The sequence below is a fragment of the Notolepis coatsorum genome (genome assembly GCF_963971535.1).
Source record: "Notolepis coatsorum genome assembly, chromosome: 9".
NCBI classification, from domain to species: Eukaryota; Metazoa; Chordata; class Actinopteri; order Aulopiformes; family Paralepididae; genus Notolepis; species Notolepis coatsorum.
Genome location: NC_140173.1, coordinates 128,027,656 through 128,052,955, shown reverse-complemented (window position 1 = coordinate 128,052,955; position 25,300 = coordinate 128,027,656). Strand labels below are relative to the sequence as shown.

The following is a 25,300-nucleotide window of genomic DNA, read 5'->3' as shown; positions in this document are numbered from 1 at the left end:
GATCGCACCAAAATAGAGTGTGATGAGAACGCTCCCCCCGTCACCGGGGACGCTGATTCGGTCCAAGACGGGACCGCTGGAATAGGTGGTCTCGGGTGCGCGCCAGTGTCCCCGACGACGGAGCGGGGCGTGGTGTGCAAGCAAAACCTGTAATGCTTTCATGCTTGCTTGAATTTTGGGCAGATAAAAACATACAGCAACAACTGGACAATACCCACAAAAACGATATTTATGGGCAATTTGGCGAGTTCAGACCTCAACCAAACAAGCATGTTGAGCCTCACGGCTCAGTGGATGATGATGAAAACTTCGAGATGAAGCCTCGTTACAAGCCCAAGACTTCCCTGGCTCGCATTAGGCCTCGCAATTTTTTTGCCATTGCTATATACATTGGTTTCTTGTTCGAATGCATGTATTTCTAATAGACTGATGTATTTTTCTGCCACGAAAAATGGAGCCTCTAATAATTGCCCCAAACATAAGCTGTAAAAGATAAGCTAAAACACGTACAAAGCCACTTAAGTTATTATGAGATGATAATTCATGTATCTGTATAACCAATGCACGGATTTTGTCGAGGCCGGTAGCGTTATTTCGGGAAGACTGATATCTATAGTCTGGTGTCGTTTTCATCCATGAAAAATGGAGGCTGTATTAATAATTATTATTGCTCGAGAGTCTCTATGAATAATAATAATTAGAGCCTCCATTTTTCGTGGATGAAAACTACACCAGACTATAGATACCAATTTCCCCCGCAATAACGCTACCGGCCTCGACAAAATCCGTTCATTGGTTATCCAGATACAGATGAATTAGCATATTCAAATAACAAATAACACGTAAAAGACGTTCGCAAAAGGGGAGCTCCAGTAGCTCACCGCGTACCTCGGACGCTATTTCGGCGTCGGGGACAACCGTGCGCGTCACGGATCTGGGGTACACGAGTTCGACTCCCGGACTCGCCGTATTTTCTCAGAGTGTCTTTCCCCCGATCTATACCCCATTCAACCTGTTTCTGTCCGTCATGCTTGACCAGAAAAAGCGATAAACGCTAAAAGAACCAGCTGACTGGTCAAAGTTTAAAAAAAAAAAAAGACGTTCGCAACATCCAATTTGGTTTTTCTCCAGCGCGTCTTTAGTTATTGGCATGTCTAATAAAATGCTGTTATTAGAAAATGTGCGTGCACACGGGTACAACAGATCAGTCAACAATGTCGAGCTAAAAAGTGAAGAAGATGAGGCTTCAATATATTTTCCGTGGTTTGATGCAGTGGACGGCATAATCGGCCAAAACCAACCAGTGATCCCTCCGTTGTCCACAGTAATGTGACCGGTTAGCCCGTCCAAAGCGCCCGACGTTGGGACTAGTTGTGTTCAGCGGGACTATAGGATCAAGTATAGTGATGCACCGATGTGAAAATTGTGGCCGAAGATACCGATAACCGATATTAATATTGCTGTTCTGGCCGATACCGATATTTACCGATGTCGATATCTCTGTATAGAAAACACTTTTTTATGATAATCAAATAAAGAGCTATTTTCCAAAAACGCATATTATTTTTTTACATTTGTAACTTATTTTCAGAAATGACATATTTTGAAACGATTTAAGGCCAAAACATGTAAAAAGAAAAAAAATATTATTTATTTTGCCCCATATCGGCCCTATCTTGATATCGGACCGATACCGATGTGTAAAAAAACTGCCATATCGGCCGATATTATATCGGCGGCCGATATATCGTGCATCACTAGTATATATGATCCTTTTACGTTGTTCGTTATATGTTTTGTCTATCTGTCTGTAATCTATGTGGTTAGCGCATATGGCATGGCCATAGTTAAGCTAGAACTTTTTTTGTAGAAACAGATTTGTAGTGAGCCCACAGTGGTGATATTCCTTTGAGTCTTGTGTTAAGTTGCCATTCAAGTTCATTTGTAGTTGGTCTTCCGCTTTGTCACAGGTTTCCCATGTCCTCGTCCTCTGTTAATCGTGTTGCCAGGATCAAAGCCTCTCCTCTGCAGTGTTTTGAAGGGAAAGTGAATTGAAATGTCTTGACGGAGAGTTTAAAATGCCACCGCTTTCCTGTAAATGTTGGGTAAATATCCAGGTATGGTGGTGCGACTTGACCCAGCATCAGGGTGGATATGGGTGTGTGTGTGTTACTGTCTACCATGGAGGTAGTCATACATGAAAAGAATAGAATTGGATTGAATAGTTTAACTTCCTCTAATCTCCCAAGCTACACGCTACATTGCAGGGGTTGAGTCCGATTTTGCGAAAGGGCTCGCTGGGCAGAATTTCCCAACACCATTGCCTGAGAAAGGTGCATGTGATTCACGGCACACAGGCATAGAGGATATTGTAGGCCAATTTACCTATGTCAAGCCCTGCCCTCTTTTCTTAATCATCCAATTGTCTGAGGGAAGCAACAGTTGTGGTTGGAGGGATCAAGAAAAGAGGGTGGGGCTTGAGACAGGTCAATTAGCCTACAGTATCATCTTTTGTAGGATATCCTCCAAGACCTGTAGCCACATCTGGGCCTAAGCAGTGAAGATGGCAGTATAGTCTGTGGCTTTCAAGCTCCTTCTTGAGATGGGTCAATGTCAGCGTTGATAAGGTGTTATGGCTCGGAGCCTCTGATTAACCCTTTCAGGTGTATGTTTTTAGAATGTTTTCTCCGAGTTCTAGAACACTTTAGCTTCGTGACATCACCTTCACCTCCCATCACCTGTTAGGAGGCAGGATGGCCTAGAGATAGAGGTAATAAGGCTGGCCAGAAATTAAAAGGTCACTGGTTCGATCCCCGTCTCCAGAAGGAGGGTGTATTCCAGCTGTGATCTGGTGAATGACAAGGAGGCTGGTATTACATCTACGGTGCCCACCATCCTGTCTAAGTGCTCTTGAGCAAGGCACCGGACCCCAAAAACTGCTCCAGGTGCGCTGCACTGCAGGCTCTGACCTCTCTGAAATACATATGTGTGGGTAGGGATGGGAATTGATAAGATTTTATCGATACGATTCCATTATCGATTCTGCTTATCGATCCGATTCTTTGTCGATTCCCTTATCGATTCCTGATAAATTCATAATTTAAATAAATAAATTGGAAATGCAACAGAACTAAGCTGGTTAGAATAACAACATGCAACTTGACATTTCTGATTGTCATTTATTGTTGAGCCCCCACCGAAATGGTCGCAATTTCTAGCCCTTACAAATTTTGTGACTCTGTGACACTCGTTCACCTTTTCCTGAGTCAGTTTACCCCGCTGTGCTAGCGTGAAAGGATTTTCCTGAGGTGCGCGAGAACCACTAGCTGCAGCCTCAGTCTATTGTGATCATCTAAAATGGATGAAATGGGAGAATATTTAAATATCCAGTGAAAGCATTCGTTTTCATTTAGGTTTTCCTAGTCAAGGAATCAAATAGTCTGCTATGGCTGCATGCGTGGCGCTAACGTTATTGTTTTAAAATGCGCAACTGTCGGAAAAACATGGCATCGATATAAGAGGAATCGATAGTCACGGAGGCATGCGATTCCAGGAATCGGGACAATTATGAACCGGTTCTCGATTCCCATCCCTATGTGTGGGGGACTGTGTGTATGTGTAACTAGGAGGGCTATGCGAAAAGACAAATTTAAATGGCCTTGTGTACATTGACAATAAAATTATCTTCTTCTTTAGAATGTTGAGTTCTCAACATTCTAATCTCACACATGATATGATACACTAGTTCTTAAAGGGTTAGGAAGAGATTTTCCACAATCAGTGATGCTTCTCGCCGCTAGTCTCCCAAGGCCACAGCAAGGTCAACACATAGCTGGTGGCCATCATATCACAATATTCTTTTTTGTTTTGATGGTACGACGACGGTGTTTGACAATAATTGTTTTTCAGTATGCATTACAATGTAATATGACATATTTTTTCATATTTTGTCTTCATCATTCATTTACATTCTTTTCAATACTGCTGCAAGGGGAAATAATTGATTAGCGTAAAAATATACAGTATGTGTAGGTATGATGGTCAGTAGGGGTGTAACGGTACGCGGATACGTACTGTACCGCCTCAATGTGGTCCTTCGGTACAGTACGCGCTGTGCACCGAGCGATTGCAACGGTATGGAACCTTTTTTTGCAGAACTTAAATCCCCCCGGCCCTAATATAACGTGCACAACTAACCGGATGTTGTTTGTTCATCCCACGCAGCGCGCAGCTACACTGAACGATAGCTGTAATTCAGCATAGCATATTAGCCTTAGTATGTCGAGTCAATACTAACTGACAAGCCAGAGCCATGTCATTGTTCAACTTTATTGCAAACTTTATCACGCATTTGAAACGGCATCACCCGAATGTGAATATCACTGGTACACGGAAGAAACAGATCCTAGTGCAAACCCAGCTCCCCGTTGCCGGACCAAAGCAATAACAAACGCCATAGGTGTTTTTATAGCAGCAGATCTGCGACCATACTCCGTTGTCGAGAACACTGGGTTTAAGCACATGTTAAAAGTAATAAGCCCTGCTACCTAGTTCCCTCTCGTCCGTATTTCAGCCAGCAAGTCATACCACCAGCGCTGTATAAACTAGCCCCTTTCATGACTGTGATGTAAGCCCTGGCTGCCCCTGTATTCAAGCAGGGCTTGCATCACAGTCATGAAAGGGGTTATGTATAAACAAGCACACGCTACAGTTGTCCACGACTTATCCTCCAAGGCATCTGCTATATAATAATCTTCAGATTTACTTAAGTGTTATTAGTAGGTTACAGCAGAGTAAGCATTAGTTTGCTCAGTCAATTATGGCCAATTTGTTTTATATTGTTTAATATTTAAATAAATAGATAAATGAAAAGCAAATATTTTTTGTATCCCCCCCCCCCCCCCCCCCCAACTGTACCGAAATAATACCGAACCGTGACTTCAAAACCGAGGTACGCACCGAACCGTGGATTTTGTGTACCGTTACACCCCTAATGGTCAGAGAAAGGAGCCGTGACACACTGCCCACACACACACACAAGTATAATTGGGTCTTTAGGCTAGTCGTAGAGAAGACAGATGCCCACGGTGCTCATGCTCTCTGGATGGTTGTCCCTATCTTGTCCTCCACCACAAGATGGAGATTATTGTTGTCTTTGGCTGACATTTCTACTCCTATATGTGAGGTACACTGGTCACAGGAGTGTGTGTGTATATGGTGTCCAGTGGTGCAGTTGTAATATGGGAACTGCCCGGACGCCACGTGCACGCGCACAGAACAGATTATTATTATGCAGAATAAATAGTAGGAAACATGTTTGTATAGGAAATTACTAGTTTTAGTTTAGTTTTTGTAAATATTGCCTTGAAATAGAGAAGCTGAAAAAGGTAGCAGGATGTAGCCTTCAATATATAAAGAAATTATATTGTCAACAGATATGGTTGAAAAACAAACAAAATGTAATTGTAGTTACAATTTCTTTAATTGAATGAACTTAAACTAGAAAAGTCAATACAAACGAAATTAACAATGTAACTTAGTTTACAGAAGGACAGTTTCCTTCTGCAGCACAACTTAATGCCTCATCCTTGATCCTTCCAGTCGGGACCATTGTCACATAGTGAGAGGTTCCACAGCTCAAGCAAACCCTTTGTTATGCTATCGGTATCCTATTATTATGCAAAGTCTAGGTGATAGAGATAAGTGCCGGCCGGGTACTTGGCGCACGGCGCGACGAGTCCAGTGACAATTGTGAACGCATTTTTGTGTGCGCGCGTGTGCACGTCCGTGCGCGACTGCACGTGCGTGATTGCGCATACTTCTGCTCAGCGAACTACTAGGACGCCGTGGTACCCCGTCCACCCACCCCACCACTGCATCACTGATGGTGTCATTTGTCTGTCTGTGTGTGACATGATTCAGCAATGTCCTGCAGGCATTTCCAGCACAATCTAATACTGTTCTTTATACTGGATATAGTGGCCACTGCTGCGGATATCCAGTATAAAGAACAGTAGTAGTTTGTCTTGAAAATGCCTGTAGGACATGGTTTTGTTGCTAAGGAGGAGCTGGGTATCCAGTATGAAGCACAGCCTGGATTGTGCCTTCAATGACATCATTGATGTGTGTCGGAAATAAGGCTATGGGTACAAAATTCTGAACGTGCCTCTTTTAATGTCGGAGCCACCATCTGCAGTCCTTTTCCCTCTCTCACATGATCTGCTTAACGGTACACGCGTTCCTTTTAGGAACCGAGAGCTTCCTGGTTGTCACATTGCAGCCCAAAGTACAGTTATTTCTGCCTTAAGAGTTCATGAAGCATGATTGGAATACACCAACTTAACCGTTGAGATCATTAGGGATGCCCCGATCGATCGGCCATATTCAGTATAAATATGAGATTGGGGAATTCCGACAAGGCTTTCTAGTCGCCGATTGCGAAAACCGATCGATGACGACGTGTGCGAAAAACATGATCCAATTCTCAGCGGAGTTGGAATGAGAGGCGGCACGGTGGTGTAGTGGTTAAACACTGTCGCCTCACAGCAAGAAGGTCCAGGGTTCGATTCCCGCTTGGGGACCAGGTTTCCATGATGCCAGTTACCCAGGTGGGGTATCTCCCATGCCTTTCTGTGTGGAGTTTGCATGTTCTCCCCGTGCTCGCAAGGGTCCCCCCTCCCCCCCCCCCCCCCGATAAGATAAACCCAATGGAAAAACATGCACAACAACAAGATCGCTAACGCTGTGGCGTCCTTGACGAAGACTGACAGGAGCACTTGGATTGGTCCCCTGGCGCGGCTCACGTTGCGCCTGTCTGCTCCCGGCTGCCCTTGGGGGGGAAGGACGACGGGATGGGTTAATCGCAGAGACGAATCGCATACATGCATCGCATGCATGCCGATTAATGACCTCTGAGCAGGTCCTAAATTATTATTATTAATTATTATAATTATTATTATGAGAGCATGAGAGAGCGAACTGTGTGTGAGAGAGAAAGCATGTGTGTGCGAGCGAGCGAGCATGAGAGGGAGTAAGTGTAGTCGAGACCATAGATATATATCTATGGTCGAGATGACAGACTATTCTCGCACATTGAGCCTTGCTAACCCATACGCTACACTGCCCCAGGTCGCTGAGAGACAACAAGCATTCCGTGAAGACCCGCCCTACTCTGCCTCTGATTCACACACTGTGGGTGGGGGGATGTGATTGGACCAAAGCAGAGTAGACACTAGACAGACACATACAGACAGTGAGTGGACGCTGCTTGCAGTTGAGATAGCGGAGAATTTTGACTCGTTGGGCGATGTCTCGCAGATAATACAGATAAGATTATACATATGAAAAGTATAATTTGCTCAGAGTCCAGACTCCAGAGACAGTTGTGGTTCGGTCCGGATCTGGACCAGAGTCCGGACTTTGAGAAGGCCTGTGTCAGACCTACAGTATAATACTGGCAGCTGCTATAACAAAACCAAAAACGATCGGTATTGGCGGTGTATCGCCCGATATGGGTTCATAGACGAGCGGTGATCGGTATCTGTGGCAAAAAAAACGTGACCAGGAGGGCATCCCTAGTTCAGATTGATTCGCAAAAAAAACACACATTCCTTGTTTGCTATCTCTAAAGCACAGCCAGGGCTGATATGAAGCTATTTTTCATTTGGCTGTATATCAATTCAAGTCACACTCTCCTAATAGCCTAATATTTTCTTTATGTTTCAGTATTGGTCTTGCTGTCCCCAAATTGTAATGTTTTGTAATGATAACAAATATTACTTTTTTTGTCTCGTGTTTTTCCTCTTTCTCAATTATAGGGGTCTATGTCAGATATAGAGCTGCATTGATACATGCCACCTGACACACACACACGCACACCAGGGTTTAAACTTTCCACTAGGACTTACGGAATTTCAGTTTGTCAGACAAATGGGGAAAAACGTGTGTTATATGGGCCTATATTGAAAACTCTTGCAGTAGAGGCTATATGTTAGCATTGGCAGAACAGGTCAAGGTTCTGATTAGTGATGCATGATATATCGGCCGCCGATATAATATCGGCCGATATGGCAGTTTTTTTACACATTGGTATCGGTCCGATATCAAGATAGGGCCGATATGAACCGATATAATAATATTATCTTTATTTTATTTTTAATTTTTTACTTTAGTTTCAAAATATCAGTCATTTCTGAGAATAAGTTACAAAAGTACAAAGAAAATGCTTTTTGGAAAATACCTCTTTATTTGGTTATCATAAAAAAAGTGTTTTCTATACAGAGATATCGACATCGGTAAATATCGGTATCGGCCAGAACAGCAATATTAATATCTGTTATCGGTATCAACCACAATTTTCACATCGGTGCATCACTAGTTCTGATACCTTTGTATTAGCAGGGGATCATTTAGCCTATATACTATTCAATCTGGGACAACGTGTGTTGTGAAAATGGATTGGCCTATTTTATGTTTGTCGGCTATTGGTTAAAATCTGAAAAGTAAAGTGATATGGCTAGCCCCACTATATATAGAAAAACAATAGAATCAAGCCAAATAGATTAATCAAAAAGGTGTCCTCCTGGACCTTAATCGATCTAAAACCGGCTAAAGGTCCACGACCGCTTTGTAATAATTTCCCAGTAGACACGTGTCAAGTCAATGCTTCCTTGTATTTCTATCTTTTATAAAGATTTTGTCCTTAATGTCACCTTTTCATTAATGTCCATCCAGCTACTTCATGATAACAAACATCTTCCAGTTCTTCATATTATTATAGGGGTTATTTTATCGGAAAACAATGCTGATTTATTTTGCACATAATCTCACACACATCCCAAAACTAAACAGTTTTGCACACATTAATCTAGTTTGACAGTTATTGAGAGTAAAACTATTTGAATATGGCCACCAGTGATGTCATCTTGTTTTGTGTTAATTACAGCTTAGTGAAATTATAAGGTAGCAGTGTCTATAAGACAAGGTATTGCTATAATTTCAAACAAATGTACCCTCAATAGCTGTCAAACTAAGTTAATGTGTGCAAAACTGTTTTTGGATGTGTGTGAGATTATGTGCAAAATAAATCAGCATTGTTTTTTTGGTGAAGTGCCCCTTTAACTGTGCTGGTAAATGCTCTGGCGCATGATGAAATCTCACTAACGTCTTGTTATCTGCACTTAAGGCTATGTTCAGGCAGGCGGCTAACTTGGCCAAATTCTTCACAAGTTTGGATCTTTCTCCCTCCTGCCTTTGGTGCGTCACTGCTTGTAGTTCTGTGTGAAACTTGTGTTCGGCTGGATGTTTTTCTGGATCCTCTGACCGCCTGGCAAGATTTGTATTGAATGGATTTTGAGAATCTGTATAAAATTACACACACACACACACACACACACACACACACACACACACACACACACACACACACACACACACACACACACACACACACACACACACACACACACACACACACTTCTATTCTGAAAGGCCATATTTTATTCATGTAGATTTCATGTATAATTCCTGCCCAGCCCCCTAATGTAAATACTGCATACTGCTGCTCAGTAGTTTATTTTTAGAAGCTAGTGTCGATGTCTTGTAGAAACCTCACACGTCCAAAATGTCAAGTCTTCAGGATTAGAGGAGAAAAACTAACCCCTCTGTCTCTCTCTCTCTGTCCCTCTCTCTCTGTGTTCCCCCTCTCAGGCCCGTAATGTCAACACAGGAGAGCTGGCTGCCATCAAAGTCATCAAGCTGGAACCTGGTGAGTTCCGTCTCCTCTATCTCTATCGCTATCGCTATCTCTCTCCGTCTCTCTCTCAGGAAAGTTAGGAAAGATAAGAGAATGTTTGTTGTTTCTCAAATGGAAGCCGTCTGCCTAAAATAAGAACAATGGGCCTCATTCACCAATACTCTCTTATTATTTTTCTTATATTCTTGCTTACCTGTCTGTTAAGAGAACAATAAGAAAAGCCACCGCCACATTCATCAAGCCATTTTTAACGTCAAAATCTGTGCTTACCCAGGTGTCTTCATGATGAATCCCACTCATTCTTAAACTGAAATGCATGTTCGCGCTCAATTCATTTGCATACAGACACGCCCGCCATCTCCTTATAAGGCGAATGAGGTGTGTGTAAAACAGCCGTGGTTCGGCATCTGATCCCTGTCTGATATATTCAACAGGAAGTGATTTCCGACTGATCTCAAAATGAGTTCCTGTGGGTCGCTCATCACGTATGTGTGTGTGGTGTTCTTTTTTTTTTTTTCTACTTTTTCTCCCATTTTCAATTTTTCTCTCATCCCAATTTCGTATCGTCCAATTCTACCCTCCCCTGTCTCGAACGCTGTTAGGCCATGCCTCCCACAAGCCGGCTGCAATGTGGACTAAGCCTTACATCACGTGTCCCCTCCGGTACTCGAGGAAGCAGCAGTCGCATCTTTTCACCTGCACAGCGCGATCTCTCAGCGTCGGGGGTCTGCGTTTGGAGGGCACGCCGCCCCAGTCGCTTCCTGATTCTGCTGCGCAGGCGCACAACCGACCTGTAGGAGTCGCTGTCCACAACGTCCGATCCCCACCCATCAGCTTCCCACCCCCCAATACTGCCAATTGTATTAGTATGAACAACCAGCCAAGCTGATAGCAATGCGGAGAGCTGGGCTCGAACCCAGCGTCTCCTGCATTGGTGGTGAGCGCCTTGCCCACTGCACCACCTAGCCGCCCTGTGTGTGTTAATCTGATGACAAATAAAGACTTATACTTGTACTTATACTGTATAGTACGAAATAAATCGTTCCAGCAAAGTAGGCTTTGTCAATACTGAACGACTGCAGGCTTGTCAAGAACCAATCGCGCAGTATACTGATATGTATATACCGCTGATGATCCTATGCTCTCTCCTTTCAGAGAGAGATGACAGTCATCTCTCTCTGAAAGGTCCCTGCACTCCTAGTGTGCTCAGAACTTGTAGGTGTGGAGCAGAGAAGAGAAGAGGGGAGAGGAGAGGAGAGAGGGGAGGGGAGGGGAGGGGAGGTTGTAAATATGCGTTCTATGCGTACGGCCTGGGCAGCCAGCATCTAACTGTTCTAACAGCAATATACAATCCATTTCAGAAGCAGAACGCACGCAATAAGTTATAATAATTATTATTATTATTGAAAAGTTATGGGTTTATAAAGTTGTATTTGGGGGTACTGTATTTGGGGGCAATTGACTAATGTTTGCTTTCAACCCATGAACTCCTTCCTCTCACCTTTTTGTATATATATTTTTATTTGATCTACTAAAACTGTCTTTGAGCATTAGGAAAAGCGCTATATATATCTGATGTATTATTATTATTATGAATGGTAGGCTTTTTTAAATGTTTCTCATCTGGGTAAGAGTGCTCTCGACAACTCTTAGAATTTGGTCTTGCCTGAGAGAAAAGCAAGAATAAGAGGAAATGCTAGTTAAGAATGAAATCTGTTCTCATATCGCTTCATGAATGAGGCCCCAATGTCTAATTTATCAACATGTTTTATTAGAACAACAACAAGCAGTGATGTGTCAGTAACAGGCTAATATCGTCCAGTATATCTGTCTAGTCCTACTTTGCTCCCTTCTTTTTCAGCCTCTCTCCTGTTCCCCCTCTTCCTCTCTATCACTCTTTCCTTTCCTTCTTTTCTCACCGTTTGCCTCCTCCTTCCTCCGCTTCTCTCCATCCATTTCCTCCCCTGGGTTTCCTTTACGCTCCCCCTTCCCCCTCTCTCCGCTTGCTTCTTGCACGTCAGGTTCACGGATGAAAGGAACAGGATCCATGAAGCATGTCTCTCTGAAGCATGTCTCTGAAAGTCACGTCGTGCTTCATACGCCCACTGACTTCCGGCAGCACTGCTGCTAGCATCACATGCTAACCTTTTCTGCTTCCAATACCTTGAAAAACCAAAGCCCTTGGTGCAAATGCTCTCTTGAGTGCTGCACTGAACAGTAGGGCTGGGTACCGAATAGGGATGGGTACCTTTCACATTTGAACCGATACCGGTACCTGTGAATCGATACCGGTACCCAACGGTACCTTTTTTCGGTACTTTAGTATCAAGAAATTTAATTTACCTACCTCAGTCGTAAAAAAAAAATCCAAACTTCAAATAACTACAATTTCGACAGTTTTCGGCTTGTCATTGCTCCGACTGCTTTGTTGTTGAATCAAGTCAAATCCTAGGTAAGCATATATTGTGCGTGTGAACGTTGACATGAAAAGAAAAAAGTAAGAAAAAAAAAAGTAAATTTTTTTTTTTTTTTTTTTTTTTTTTTTTTTCTCTCGGTTTCTCACTTGATTCGATACTCGGTAGTACCGACGTGTTTCGGTTCGGTACCTCAAAAGTACCGAATTCGGTACCCATCCCTAGTACCGAACTCACGTTAGATCAATCGATGTCACATTTTGGCATCTTGAGAACGGGTAGATAAAAAAGTTGCAAGCCGTCTGCCTAAAATAAGAACAATGTCTAATTTATCAACATGTTTTATTAGAACAACAACAAGCTACAGTGATGTATCAGTAACGGGCTAATATTGTCCAATATATCTGAAAATTCTCGCAATTGTCATTTCATAATGCACACAGACCAGCGCGGAACTCCAATATTAGAAGCTATGACATCTATGACATTCAGCCCTGCATTTGACAGCCCTGCGACAACTCCTCTCGCGAGTTGCCCTGTTTCTATGTGTAGTGAAAACTCTGCCGGCAACGGCATCCTCGCCATCCCTGTATGCCATGGTAAAAACTAAAGTTAGCTGGTAAAGTAACACTAAAACAGTTAAACTAACCCTGGAAACGCTCACAGCGGAGAAAAGCGGAGAGATATGTTTCATTTTCGCCAAGCTACAATAGTAAGGAATGGGAGGGCTGAGTGTCTCTCTCTCTCGCAGAGTTTGCATGATGTCACCTTCTTGGGTCTCAAAACCATCCCACACTTAGGATTTCCTGCCCGACATAACTACTAACTACTAACGTTACTACTACCTGTGTAAACATGAATGTCTGTCTCTCTTTGTACACATGGTGTCAGTTTATATTCTATCCACTGAGACATGGAAGCCAAGCAGCAATGAAGGCGGCCTGGAGTGTCTCGTAATATTAAATGTATATAATTTATACATGTATATATATATAATATATACAGTATATATTTCTCCCACAATTTCCATGTTTGATACAAACTTAGGATCTGACCATCAAAATACACATGCACTCTCTCTCTTTTTATAACTTTTTATATTATTTACTTTGGTGTTGTTTCAATCGGTCTAGTGATTGAGTCATATTGACATGATGATATGTTGATTGACATAGGTTCTCTATTCTCTCTCTCTCTCTCTCTCTCTCTCTCTCTCTCTCTCTCTCTCTCTTTTGTGTCGTGCCTAGCCTCCTCTCAACCTTAATGTAGGAGGACTGAAAGCATGTCTCTATCTGTTCTTTCTAAACCTGTTCTCTTTTTCACACAAACACACAGACAGACAAACTCTCTCTCTCTCTCTCTCTCTCTCTCTCTCTCTCTCTCTCTCTCTCTCTCTCTCTCTCTCTCTCTCTCTCCCTCTTATGATGGAGGCACGTCAATAGCATGGTCAGAGGTAGCCCCTTACGTGACTGTGATGTGCAGGCCAGGGGCTGGCTTTTTAATACACAGTCACTCTCAGTTATGTTGCTACCAGGCTCGTTTGGAGCACCAAGCACTGCTTCCCAGCTCGGGGTGGGTCAAAAATATATATCAGATATGAATTTCAAATGTACCCAGCGTACAATATGGGTTTCACACAGCGAGGCGCTGGGGTCTGGAAGCTCGGAGTTGCTAATAAACATTTTAAATCATTGTTACAAAACGAGTGGTACTCAGAGCGAGCCGTGTATTTCCGCCGTTGGTGTCACAGCGCATGCGCAGCTCTGTGATGCCGCGTTCACGTTACGTAAGAAGCAGAAGAACTGGGAAAAACCATTCACGTCAGCCTCCTAGTGGTAATTCCTATTAGGACATATGGGATTTTTTTTTATAGACCCCGATATCTCCCACTTCGCGTCACGAATTGCGACAGTATGGATGTGGGCGTTTCATCGAGTCAACGCGTGAAGGCTTCCTAGTTGTAGCAAAGAGATGTCCTCTGGTTCTTCCGCTTCTTACGTAACGTGAACGCGGCATCACAGAGCTGCGCATGCGCTGTGACACCAACGGCGGAAATACACGGCTCTCTCTTGAGTACCACTCGTTTTGTAACAATGATTTAAACTGTTTATTAGCAACTCCGAGCTTCCAGACCCCAGCGCCTCGCTGTGTGAAACCCATATTGTACGCTGGGTACATTTGAAATTTATATCTGATATATTTTTGACCCACCCCGAGCTGGGAAGCAGTGCTTGGTGCACCAAACGAACCTGGTAGCAACATGGCTGAGAGTGACTGTGTATTAAAAAGCCAGCCCCTGGCCTGCACATCACAGTCACGTAAGGAGCTAGGTCAGAGGGGCCTTGTTGTCCTACGCTTATGTACAGAGGGACTAGTGCACCTAATAGACCTGTCTCAAACCCTGCCCCTTTTCTTGATCCTCCAATCACAACTGTCGCTTACCTCGGACAAACTTGGTTTGTCCGAGGTAAGCGACAGTTGTGATTGGAGGATCAAGAAAAGAGGGCAGGGTTTGAGACAGGTCCATTCTTCTCAAATACTTTACAGAGCCTTTTTTCAACTGTCATTGTTGTCAACTGGTTTAGCAGTCCCTCTGTGTAGAAAGCCTGTTTATACTAGAATTAGGCAGCAAGCGAGCACAGGGAGTGGCGTGCCATGGCTCTTGGCTCTTGGCTCTTGGCCGGTGGTGCTGCAGGTGTGTAGGAGTGAGGCTGTTCTAGTGTTGTCACGATACTGGAATTTCGAACTTCGATACGATACCTTGAAAAGTGTCGATATTCGATACCATTTTCGATACCACAGGGGAAAAGGTTCAATCTTAAAATGTAAAAAAAATAATAATAATAAAAAATTAGTTTTTTTTTTATAGAGACATTTTGCTTTTGTTGCTGGTTGATTCTCCTCACCTTCTCTCTGGTACTATAAGAGAAGATAAATATAACACTTTTAAAACCCTTTGTTTATCTTTAGATCACACATTTAAAAATAACTGTTCATCTCACTTCAATCATTTTTATTGCATAACATGGTATTTTCTCAAGCAGACAGATGTAAACAAACACTGTAATCTGTGTTGCATGTACCTGACAAACTGAACTGTTATTACAGTCATATTCCGACTTAACTGAATGTGTGTGTGTGTGTGTGTGGACTACTGTACTATTACAGGTATTGAAATGAACAATGCAACTTCCTTATACAAAAAAAAAAGAATTAAAATTATTTTTATGAATAATTAAATATCGATGTTGCGGGAAATGAGTATTGAAACCGTTTTAAATATTCAGAATCGATATGTATCGATTTTTCGATATTTTTTGACAACACTACGGTGTAGCATACACGTGTAGTTCAAACGGGCCAGGCAGGCACTGCTTGGGAACAGAGCCTTTGTTCAACAGAGTGGCTTAAGGTCTACCGGCAACACCTGTAGTACCGGCCCGGGCTTCGTCTGCAACGTCCTTCATTGTCTGTCTGACTGGGAGTGATGCAAGCCAGTGGATCATCTTATTGGCCAACTGGGAATGCCAGTTATGCAGGGCAGCGAGGCAGATGTCGGGAACCGGGGCACTGGTGGTGATATGACACACAAGTCCCCACTGGAATATATTTTGTGTCTTAAAGCCCCAATCTCTCATTGCTGGAGTTCAAAACAAAAAACGACGCGTGCGCCAAAGAATGTCAACGCAGGTGTGTTCTGCCAGAGCAGGTGCTAATCTGTTTACAGTGTCAATATCCTCTTTAGTGGCAACGTTTCTTTTGTTGCCGTTATCACAGATAGCTGGGCTCTCGTCCACCCGTTGCTGTCTTCACCTCGCTAGCATGATGGACGAAAACACGGGGCAGCCCCTCCAGCTCCTCAGTGACAGTGGCTCAGGAGGGAGAGAGCGGTCGTCTGGTAATCAGAAGGTTCCCGGTTCGATTCGGACTCCTAGCTCCTATAGCTTTCCTCATTTACATACCCATCCGACAATATGAAGTATTTGCTGCTCGTCACTTTAGACCGAGATTGACTCTAAATTTAGCAATGCCACGTGACCCCCCCCCCCCCCCAGAAAACGGTTTCCATCTACGAATCCAGTGTAGGCCTACGTTAATCCTGCAGGATCCAGATGATCTTCCCATCCACGATGAGATCATCTTGCTCTGCTGGACCGCCGATTCTTTTTTCCAGCTCATCCGTCTCTTTTGTTCTTCCTCTGCTTCCTCTGCTAGTGATCATGTCCTCTCCTCTGGGTAAGCTGGGTCCCCTCACCCCCTGCACTGCCGCCACCCCACTGCTTTACCCTGCATCAGTGATTTTCAAAGTGAGGTTCGGGGGACTCCCAGGGGTCCTTGAGAGGGGGTTCCAGGGGGTCCCCGGCCAAAATGAGTAATGGTATAAGTTGGCACAATGAGAGAATGTACAAGAATGACCATAACACCGTAGGTTTTACTCTGCCCACTGTTCTCTCATCTCCCCCACATACATACATTAAGAAGACCGTAATGGAATTTGGGACTAAATCACATCTAACAACAAGTATCTTCTCAGATGGGGGTCCCCTGTGACAAACTCCTATCAAATGGGGGTCCCTGACCTATTACATATCAATTTGTGACATGAAAAGGTTTGAGAGCCCCTACCCGGCCTGGCTGGCACCTCGAGGCCATGATACTGGAACACGGACAGCTTTTTAAGACGGTGTGGGATGAGAAGCTGCAAACGGCGCAAAATCAGTGTGGGTCACATTGTGGGAATGAAAGTATAGTTGCATCATATTTGCCGTCTACGTTGTCTGGAAATGTTGATGAGTATCATGGCCTTCGGAGCAACCAGTTTCATTATTAAGTCAATGGACAAAGATGGTCTCAGTGCTTAGCAGCTGAGCACTAAGCCACGGGCTGACCTCAATATGTCTAAAACACTGTTTTACAAAGGTCGACTCAGGACTCTGATGGGGGTTGTGTCAAGATTAGAATGAGTCTGGCGGCTGATTGGCGCAGTGGGCAAGGCGCTCGCCACTAACGCAGGAGACGCTGGGTTCGAGCCCAGCTCTCGGCGTTGCTACCGGCTGGCCGGTCGTTCATACTAACACAATTGGCAAGTGTTAGAGGGTGGGAAAGCCGGTGGGTGGGGATTGGACGTTGTGGACAGTGACTCCTACAGGTCGGTTTGGTGACGCCGGTGCGGTGGAAGCAGGAAGTGATGCGACAGGCTGCCTCCTCGTGTACCGGAGGGGACACGTGATGCAAGGCTTCTGTCCTCGCTACAGCCGACCAGTGGGAGGCATAGTCTAGCAATGTTCGAGACAGGAGAGGGAAGAATTGGATAATACGAAAATTGGGATGGGAGAAAAATAGAAAAATGGGGAGAAAAAGTGGATACAAAAAAAAAAGATTAGAATGAGTCTCCAAATATAAAAAATTAATTATGGTGATATTAGAGTATGACATAGGCTGGAAGAAATAGTTTAGGGGAGTTGCTACAGGCTTTTTGCTGTTTGCTTGGTTAGTCTATGATTAATCACCAGAATTGGTTTTGGGTCCTATTTAAAAGATTTCCTGAACTTCTCCTTATGGTCAGGAAAAGTCAACGAGCAGCAAGCCAAGGAAAGGAGAAAGCATTGCATTTGTGTGGAACACTTTAACTTTTCAGCAGCATGCAGACCAGCGTTGAGTTCAATGATCACATCTCAACCTCATTAGTTGTCCTGATTATGATCCATAGCCACTGGTATTCAGGATTTCATCCTGACTCTCATTAGCAATGGTTGTAAAAACAGGCACATTTCCATAAGCTAATGGACAGAACAAAAAAAATAGTGTAAAACCTTACATGACCATAGTTTGTATATTTGGTAGAAATAACATTTTAAGACGGTAAAAAAAAAAGGGACACGTCACAGACTCTAAACTGTTTTGCATGCTTTCATTTAGTTTGACCGTTATTGATATGCGTTATGTGTTTGAATATGGCCACCAGCTCAATGAAATGATGTAGATGGGAAAAAAAATTGCAATCCCTATTGCAATCCTTATCAAAAATGTTTCATCTACATCATTTCATTGAGCTGTAATTAACTAAATACAAGGATTCAGTGTGGCTCTGATGACTGTCAAACTAAATTAATTCGTTTCAGAGCAGTTTAGAGCCTTGCGATATGTTGTTTTTCTGTCTTTAATTTGTTGCTGAAAAGGAGAACGTGTTTCCAAAGTGAAATATAGTTTTCAAGAAAATCTGAAAGTAGGCGAAGCTGGTAGACTGTGGCCTCTATGTGTCTCACAGCGCACCCTGCAGTCAAAACTTACTGTAGCTTTTAATGGAGATCGTTTGGCCGGCCTGTATTATGGGTGCCATGCTGCTGCTCTTGCAACAATCCATAACAGATTTTATGATTTTTAAAAATTCAAATTCTTTTGTGTGGAAAAATCAGCTGGTTCAGAACTACTTGTCAACAGTCATGGAGCAGGGTTGTGGAGCTTGCATGGCTGCCATTGAAATGGCAGTGGCCATACAGTACCTGTCCTGTGCTCTGTCGTTAACTTGAGATCCGTTCATGCTGACCACCATGGACCATCTGAGTGGAACCTCTCTGGTGAACGGATCTCATGTTATCATCACCTTTTCCCACAAAGTGTTCCACCCTTTTACGGTTCCGTCTGTTCCGCCCTCCAATTTGAATGTCTGGACCTTTTGACTTGACCTGTGATGGAAGGATATGTTGGCCAATTAGAGAGCTGACCTCTCAAACATGACACGGTTCTAGAAGACAAGGAGGGAGTGTCATGATGGGACTTTAAAGGCTTCCCTTTTCAGTTGCTGATTGCTTATTATGTTGTGTGTGTGTGTTTGTGTTTGTGTTTGTGCGTGTGTGTGCTTGAAACCGCGGCAGGCTATTCTTGTTCCGTTTCGTTGCTGAAAATAATTAGCACCAAAAGTATGGACTTTTAGGGACAGGTGCTTACCTAGGATCAGCTGTTATGCACGTAGGCTATGTGTGGTGGTTGTTATCTATAGTGACATGGTTATGACGGTGTGTCTGTAACCCCTCCTTGCCCTGTCACACTGGATGTCCTCATCACCGTACAGTTGTTCCTGCTCGGTCCTGTGTTGCTCCTGTTCTGTTCTGTTTATTTCCATTCTGTTTGCTAAATGTGGATCTTTAAAGGAAGGTAACACCACAAAACAACATACATACATGTAATTTCATGGAGCCTCAGGTAGACATGTAGTAAGTGTCGGTAACTGAGGACTGGAAGTAGCAGCGCTACTAGCCTAAAGTGTGTATTTCTGTGCCCCCTGTGTCCGAATGATGTTATCAACCCTAGTTTTCAGGACTATAGCCAGAGGTTTGATTGATTGCAGTGAAATCCAGGCTGCGTAAAACGTGAAATATAGACACAGCGTTGCTATTTCCAATCGTTTAATAGTGACTGACACTTATATGTTCTACTAAAGGATCTACTAAATTACATACTATATGCTGTTTCACCGCGTTTTCTTCCTTAATGGACCTGTGATAAAAGCTCTTTACAGGCATGTGAGCTACCATTACAATAATGAAGTGTGTGTGTGTGTGTGCGTGTGCGTGTGACAGGCGAGGACTTTGCGGTGGTCCAGCAGGAGATCATTATGATGAAGGACTGTAAACACTCCAACATCGTAGCCTACTTCGGCAGCTATCTCCGGTAAGTGTGTGTACAGTATGTGTTGTGAAGGGCCAGATTAAACCGAATATATATATTTATTTATATATATATTTAATTGTATTTGTATATTCTCTAATATTCCCTGATATCCCTTGTATATTCCTTGTACAATATGCATTGAATATCCATTCTAGCCTACTGAACATCCCATAATAGTCTCCATTCTACTATTGGTCGAGACCTTGGTGCCAGGCTGCCATACCCCTCAGACCCAGTTCAAACGTACCGCTCGACATGTACGAACAAGTCCTAGTTCCGCGTAGGAATTTGGCTACCGCACCACTAATGGGACTATTTGTTCATAGTGCGTATATATACTGCGCTACTAAAGTAGGACTTTCTTTTCAGTCCAGTTTCTTACCCTCCAATAGAGTCACAGACGTAAAGCCTCCCCGCGATGCCACGTGTGGGGAGTAAGGCCAAGTTCGCCTACCATCGGTATTGAGACATCGTGTATATTAATATTTGAATAGTCATATTTGGCACTATATCGTCGAGTTGGACGTAGTCTATTAAGCTAATAATAGTCTGTTAATATATAGTGCTTCGTGCGGTGAGAATACTACCGTAGTCAGTACCCCATCGTTTCAGGCAGAGAACTGGCTGCTTACCCAGGGTGGTTGACCCTATGTGAAGCTGCACCCGAGGAGCCCCAGAGCCGACGAGCGAGTGGACCTGTATACCGGATTATTCTACCGACGACAGCCCGCCTTCCCAGGCACGGATTATGCTTTGGATACTTTGATTATTCTATGGATAAAGATCCCCGACACTACCGTGTGTTGGAACCCCCCCCCCTGGAGAGGACACAAGGTGAGGAGACGCTCTGCAAGACGAGGTCTCTCCACATCTCTCCCCCGTGGACCGGAGAGAGCCGGCCCACAAAGAGTCCACCTGCTTTCATCTGTGGTCCAAGGATCGCCGGCGCATTGAACGGCACTACAGTGGGTTCTCCTGGGATACCCTTGGCCGGACGAGGCAGCTGGATTCTACCCCCCCCCCCCCCTCCTACTCCTGTCGGCTTACAAGCGACCGGATTAACCCCCTCTAGTGTATCCAGCCTACAATCATTAAAGTATCATTGCTGTTATTCCTTAACTATTCCAGGTCGTATATTTACCACCTGCGCCTTCAGAGATTGGACATTATCTATTGATATACCGACGAATACTCCTTGCCATAAAAGTGCATACTATTTCAATTCATAAATGTAATTAAGTGATTAAGTGTTTAGTCTACACACCATCGCTGTGTAGGCAATAAAGACTTGTTTCTAATTCGTACATTTGTGTTGGATCCGTTTCATCTACGTGAGAGTGTTCATGATAATATATTTATGCCGTGTACTGGGTGGCCGAATATTAAGTACAAAGGTAGTGGTAGTAAGTATCATATCTAGTAATACAGTCAGGGAATTGTACCCCTCAGTTACAGTATGTATGTACAGTATGTATACTTTTATTAATCCCCTTGGGGAAATTCGTGCTCGTTGGGGGAAATTCGTGCTCGGTTTGACCCATCCTAACTATTTTAGGAGCAGTGGGCAGCCAGTTGTAATGCCAGTACCCTTGGTCAAGGGCAATAGGGCGGTGTGATGGTTACGTCATTGCCGTTTTTCGTGTTCCACCCTCTGTCCAACGCAATGTATTCCCCGTTGCCCATTGCTAAATCGCCTCGTTTAAAACAAATAAAGCATTAACATTGGCATGGTGTACCTTTCTGTGCTTATTCATCCACAATCTATAGCTCAACGTGAAAATATTCACAATTAATCATAAAAAAATATCACGAAATATTATTTCAACCAACATTTTTTAAACAATAATGTTAGTGATAGAAGGGACTTATTTTGTGCAAATATGTAAAGCTTTTCAATTTCCATGCGGCAGAATTGTTACAATAATAACTGTGAACCGGACTTGCATTGCTGCACTATACAATACTTCATCCTTTGCAAGTCAACGCCCCCCCCCCCCCCCCCCCCCTCCTTCCATCAACTCACTGGACTGAAATATTTATATTATAAATGTATTTGCACAAGCACTAGATGCACTTGGACAATGATGGTATGTTATATATTGGGACATTGGGACATTGATACTCTATTACTTTATTACTATATTACTATTATTATTGACATTATTATTTTGCACATGTTATATCTTATGTTGTATGCCAGTGGTGATGTTCCTAACAAATTTCGTTGTACCAACAATGACAAATAAAGATCTATTCTATTCTATTCTAATAGCCGATAATCCATTTTCCCAATGATAAATCCCTATACGGGTGGAACAACCAGTGACGTCAGACTACACCTCCCTATGGCTATGGCAGGATATACCTAACATGCATGCGTGTCTTCTTTATGATGTGGGGGGAGACCAGATAACCCAGAGGAACTCATGTAAACACGGCGACAACATGCTAACTCCACACAGAAAGACCCCCTTCTTGGTGTCTGTGTTGTGAGATAGAGGGGGGGTGTAGGGTGGGCGGTATAACGGTTGAACTGGTATACCGGTAGAAATCTGTGCCATGGTAGAGATTTTACTCTACCGGATGTACCGGTAGAAGGCAACTTTTAGGCTCCTTGATTTTTTTTTTACAAATGTAAAAAAAAAATAGATCATAAACTCATAAAATCGGAAGCTCCTGTTCCCGAAATGAAGAATACTTAGTTTGAAAGAAAGGTGCTTTGTCCATCATCTGGATGTGGTTTGGGTTTAAAAAGTACATGGACATTGAGCAGAAAACTATTATCTGCAAGCAATGTCGAGCGAGTAGCCAAACGTTACTCCATAAAAACTGGATAGTTAATGGTAATAAATATGTCACTTCATTAGCTGAAATATTCTAAAAGCATTAAGTCTGCTATACGCCAATTCTCCTTCTCTCTTGTGCGTGTGTGTGTGTTTGTGCACATGCAGTCATGCACAGAATAAATTGTTACCATCCTAGTCTTTTACGGCACCTAAATAATTGTATTCGTTTTTATATATATTAAGAAAACTAAATATACTGCGATATATATACCCTTATTGTCCATTTCTAAATATATCGTGATATAAATCTTTAAGGTGTGTGTGTGTTTGTTTTATAGAGAGATGGTGTATGATTGTGAGTGTAAGAGAGAGAGAGAGATAGTGAGACTACTGACGGTATATCATTGCTGTGTTTCTTTAGGAGAGATAAATTATGGATCAGCATGGAATACTGTGGAGGAGGGTCACTACAGGATATATATCACGGTAACACACACACACACACACACACACACGCTGTCCCCCTCTATTGCTCTCACTCAACTCAACTCAATTTGAAGATTACTGACTTGCAAATGTCTTGTTTTTAAACTGTCCTCTGTCACCCCACTTTCTCTTCTCTTTTCTTTTATTCTCCCATTCTCTTCTTTTGCTTTTCCTTGCATAACATTTTCCTTCCTCCCATTTCTCTCCCCCATTCTCTCTCTCTCTCTCTCTCTCTCTCTCTCTCTCTCTCTCTCTCTCTCTCTCTCTCTAGTAACTGGACCTTTGTCAGAGTCGCAGATAGCCTATATGTCCCGGGAGACCCTCCAGGTGTGTAAAGTTAACCAGCTGTACTGTCAGTCATAATGTCCAGTCTACATAATGTCAAGTCTACATAATGTCCAGTTCACATAATGTCCAGTCTACATAATGTCCAGTCTACATAATGTCAAGTCTACATAATGTCCAGTTCACATAATGTCCAGTCTACATAATGTCCAGTCTACATAATGTCAAGTCTACATAATGTCCAGTTCACATAATGTCCAGTCTACATAATGTCAAGTCTACATAATGTCAAGTCTACATAATGTCAAGTCTACATAATGTCCAGTTCACATAATGTCCAGTCTACATAATGTCAAGTCTACATAATGTCAAGTCTACATAATGTCCAGTTCACATGTCAAGTCTACATAATGTCAAGTCTACATAATGTCCAGTTCACATAATTTCCAGTCTACATAATGTCAAGTCTACATAATGTCCAGTTCACATGTCAAGTGTACATAATGTCCAGTCTACATAATATCCAGTTCACATAATGTCCAGTCTACATAATGTCCAGTCTACATAATGTCCAGTTCACATGTCAAGTCTACATAATGTCAAATCTACATAATGTCCAGTTCACATAATGTCCAGTCTACATAATGTCCCGTCTACATAATGTCCCGTCTACATAATGTCCCGTCTACATAATGTCCAGTCTACATAATGTCCAGTCTACATAATGTCCAGTCTACATAATGTCCAGTTCACATAATGTCCAGTCTACATAATGTCCAGTCTACATAATGCCAGTCTACATAATGTCCAGTTCACATAATGTCCAGTCTGCATAATGCCAAGTCTACATAATGCCAGTCTACATAATGTCAAGTCTGCATAATGCCACACCAACACATCTGCTACTATAGTCAATAATAATAATAATAATAATAATAATAATAATAATAATAATAATAATAATAATAATAATAATAATAATAATAATAATAATAATAATACATTGGATTAATAAGCGTGACACAAAACACACAAGGATGGATGGGGTTTAATAGAAAGCAGTGAGAAGAGGGGTCTAGAGGCAGGACTCTTGAGCCTCTAATGCTAAGCTGCTCTCCACCTACGCCGCTTATTTTTCTATTCATTTTTATTATGTTTTGCTGTTCAGTGTACATTGCATTCTTTTGACCTTGCTGTTGCGTCAGATACTCCATTATCTGTTATCTATTATCAGGGTATCATTCGTATATAGTCATCTGTGATTCTTCTGACGTCTTTGTGTTTGTTATTGCAGGGTTTGTATTATCTACACAACAAAGGCAAAATGCACAGAGACATCAAGGTGAGATTCTTGACTAGTACTGGGACGCACGCGTGTGTTAATTATTTTGTTACAGCGACATTAGAAAAGAACTCCGTTGCAGCTACAGTTGGCGCTGCTGTATAAATCACTATATTTGACACCATAAATCATTCATATTTGACGACGTTATGCTTCAACGTGCCTGAAACTACAACTGTGAAACCAGTCCAACCAGTTGTGTAAAATTGTCATGGCTCGGTGCCACTGCTGTTATCTGTGCCATAGTGCTGAACCAGTGGCAATAACATTATTGTGTGTTTCTGTCTTGACAGGGAGCGAACATCCTCCTGACAGATAATGGCTACGTGAAACTAGGTGAGAAGACACACACAGCCCCTCTTTTTCAACTCTGTCCTGTTTTAATAACATTTGGTCTGCATTTTCTCATTAGCTAAATATCTATTTCTCTTTCTCCTCCCTCGCTTTCACCGTCCCTCCATTTCCTCGCCCTCCCTCCCTCACTCTCTCCCTCCCTCTCCTGCTCTCCTCCTTTCCGCTCTCTCTCTCTCCCTCCCTCTCGCCACTCCTCTGTCCTTCCTTC

General features: G+C 42.9%; 1 protein-coding gene across 1 annotated transcript in view; it reads left to right on the top strand.

Annotated features, from left to right (window-relative positions):
- The window catches only part of LOC311234949 (mitogen-activated protein kinase kinase kinase kinase 3-like), a 113,729-nt gene that overhangs the window by 32,503 nt on the left and 55,926 nt on the right, over window positions 1–25,300 (top strand). Inside the window, exons 2-7 of the mRNA XM_084322228.1 lie at window positions 9,709–9,766; window positions 19,749–19,839; window positions 23,047–23,111; window positions 23,383–23,438; window positions 24,691–24,738; window positions 25,032–25,074. Coding sequence (XP_084178354.1) covers window positions 9,709–9,766; window positions 19,749–19,839; window positions 23,047–23,111; window positions 23,383–23,438; window positions 24,691–24,738; window positions 25,032–25,074 — 361 coding nt within the window. The remainder of the gene's footprint in view (window positions 1–9,708; window positions 9,767–19,748; window positions 19,840–23,046; window positions 23,112–23,382; window positions 23,439–24,690; window positions 24,739–25,031; window positions 25,075–25,300) is intronic.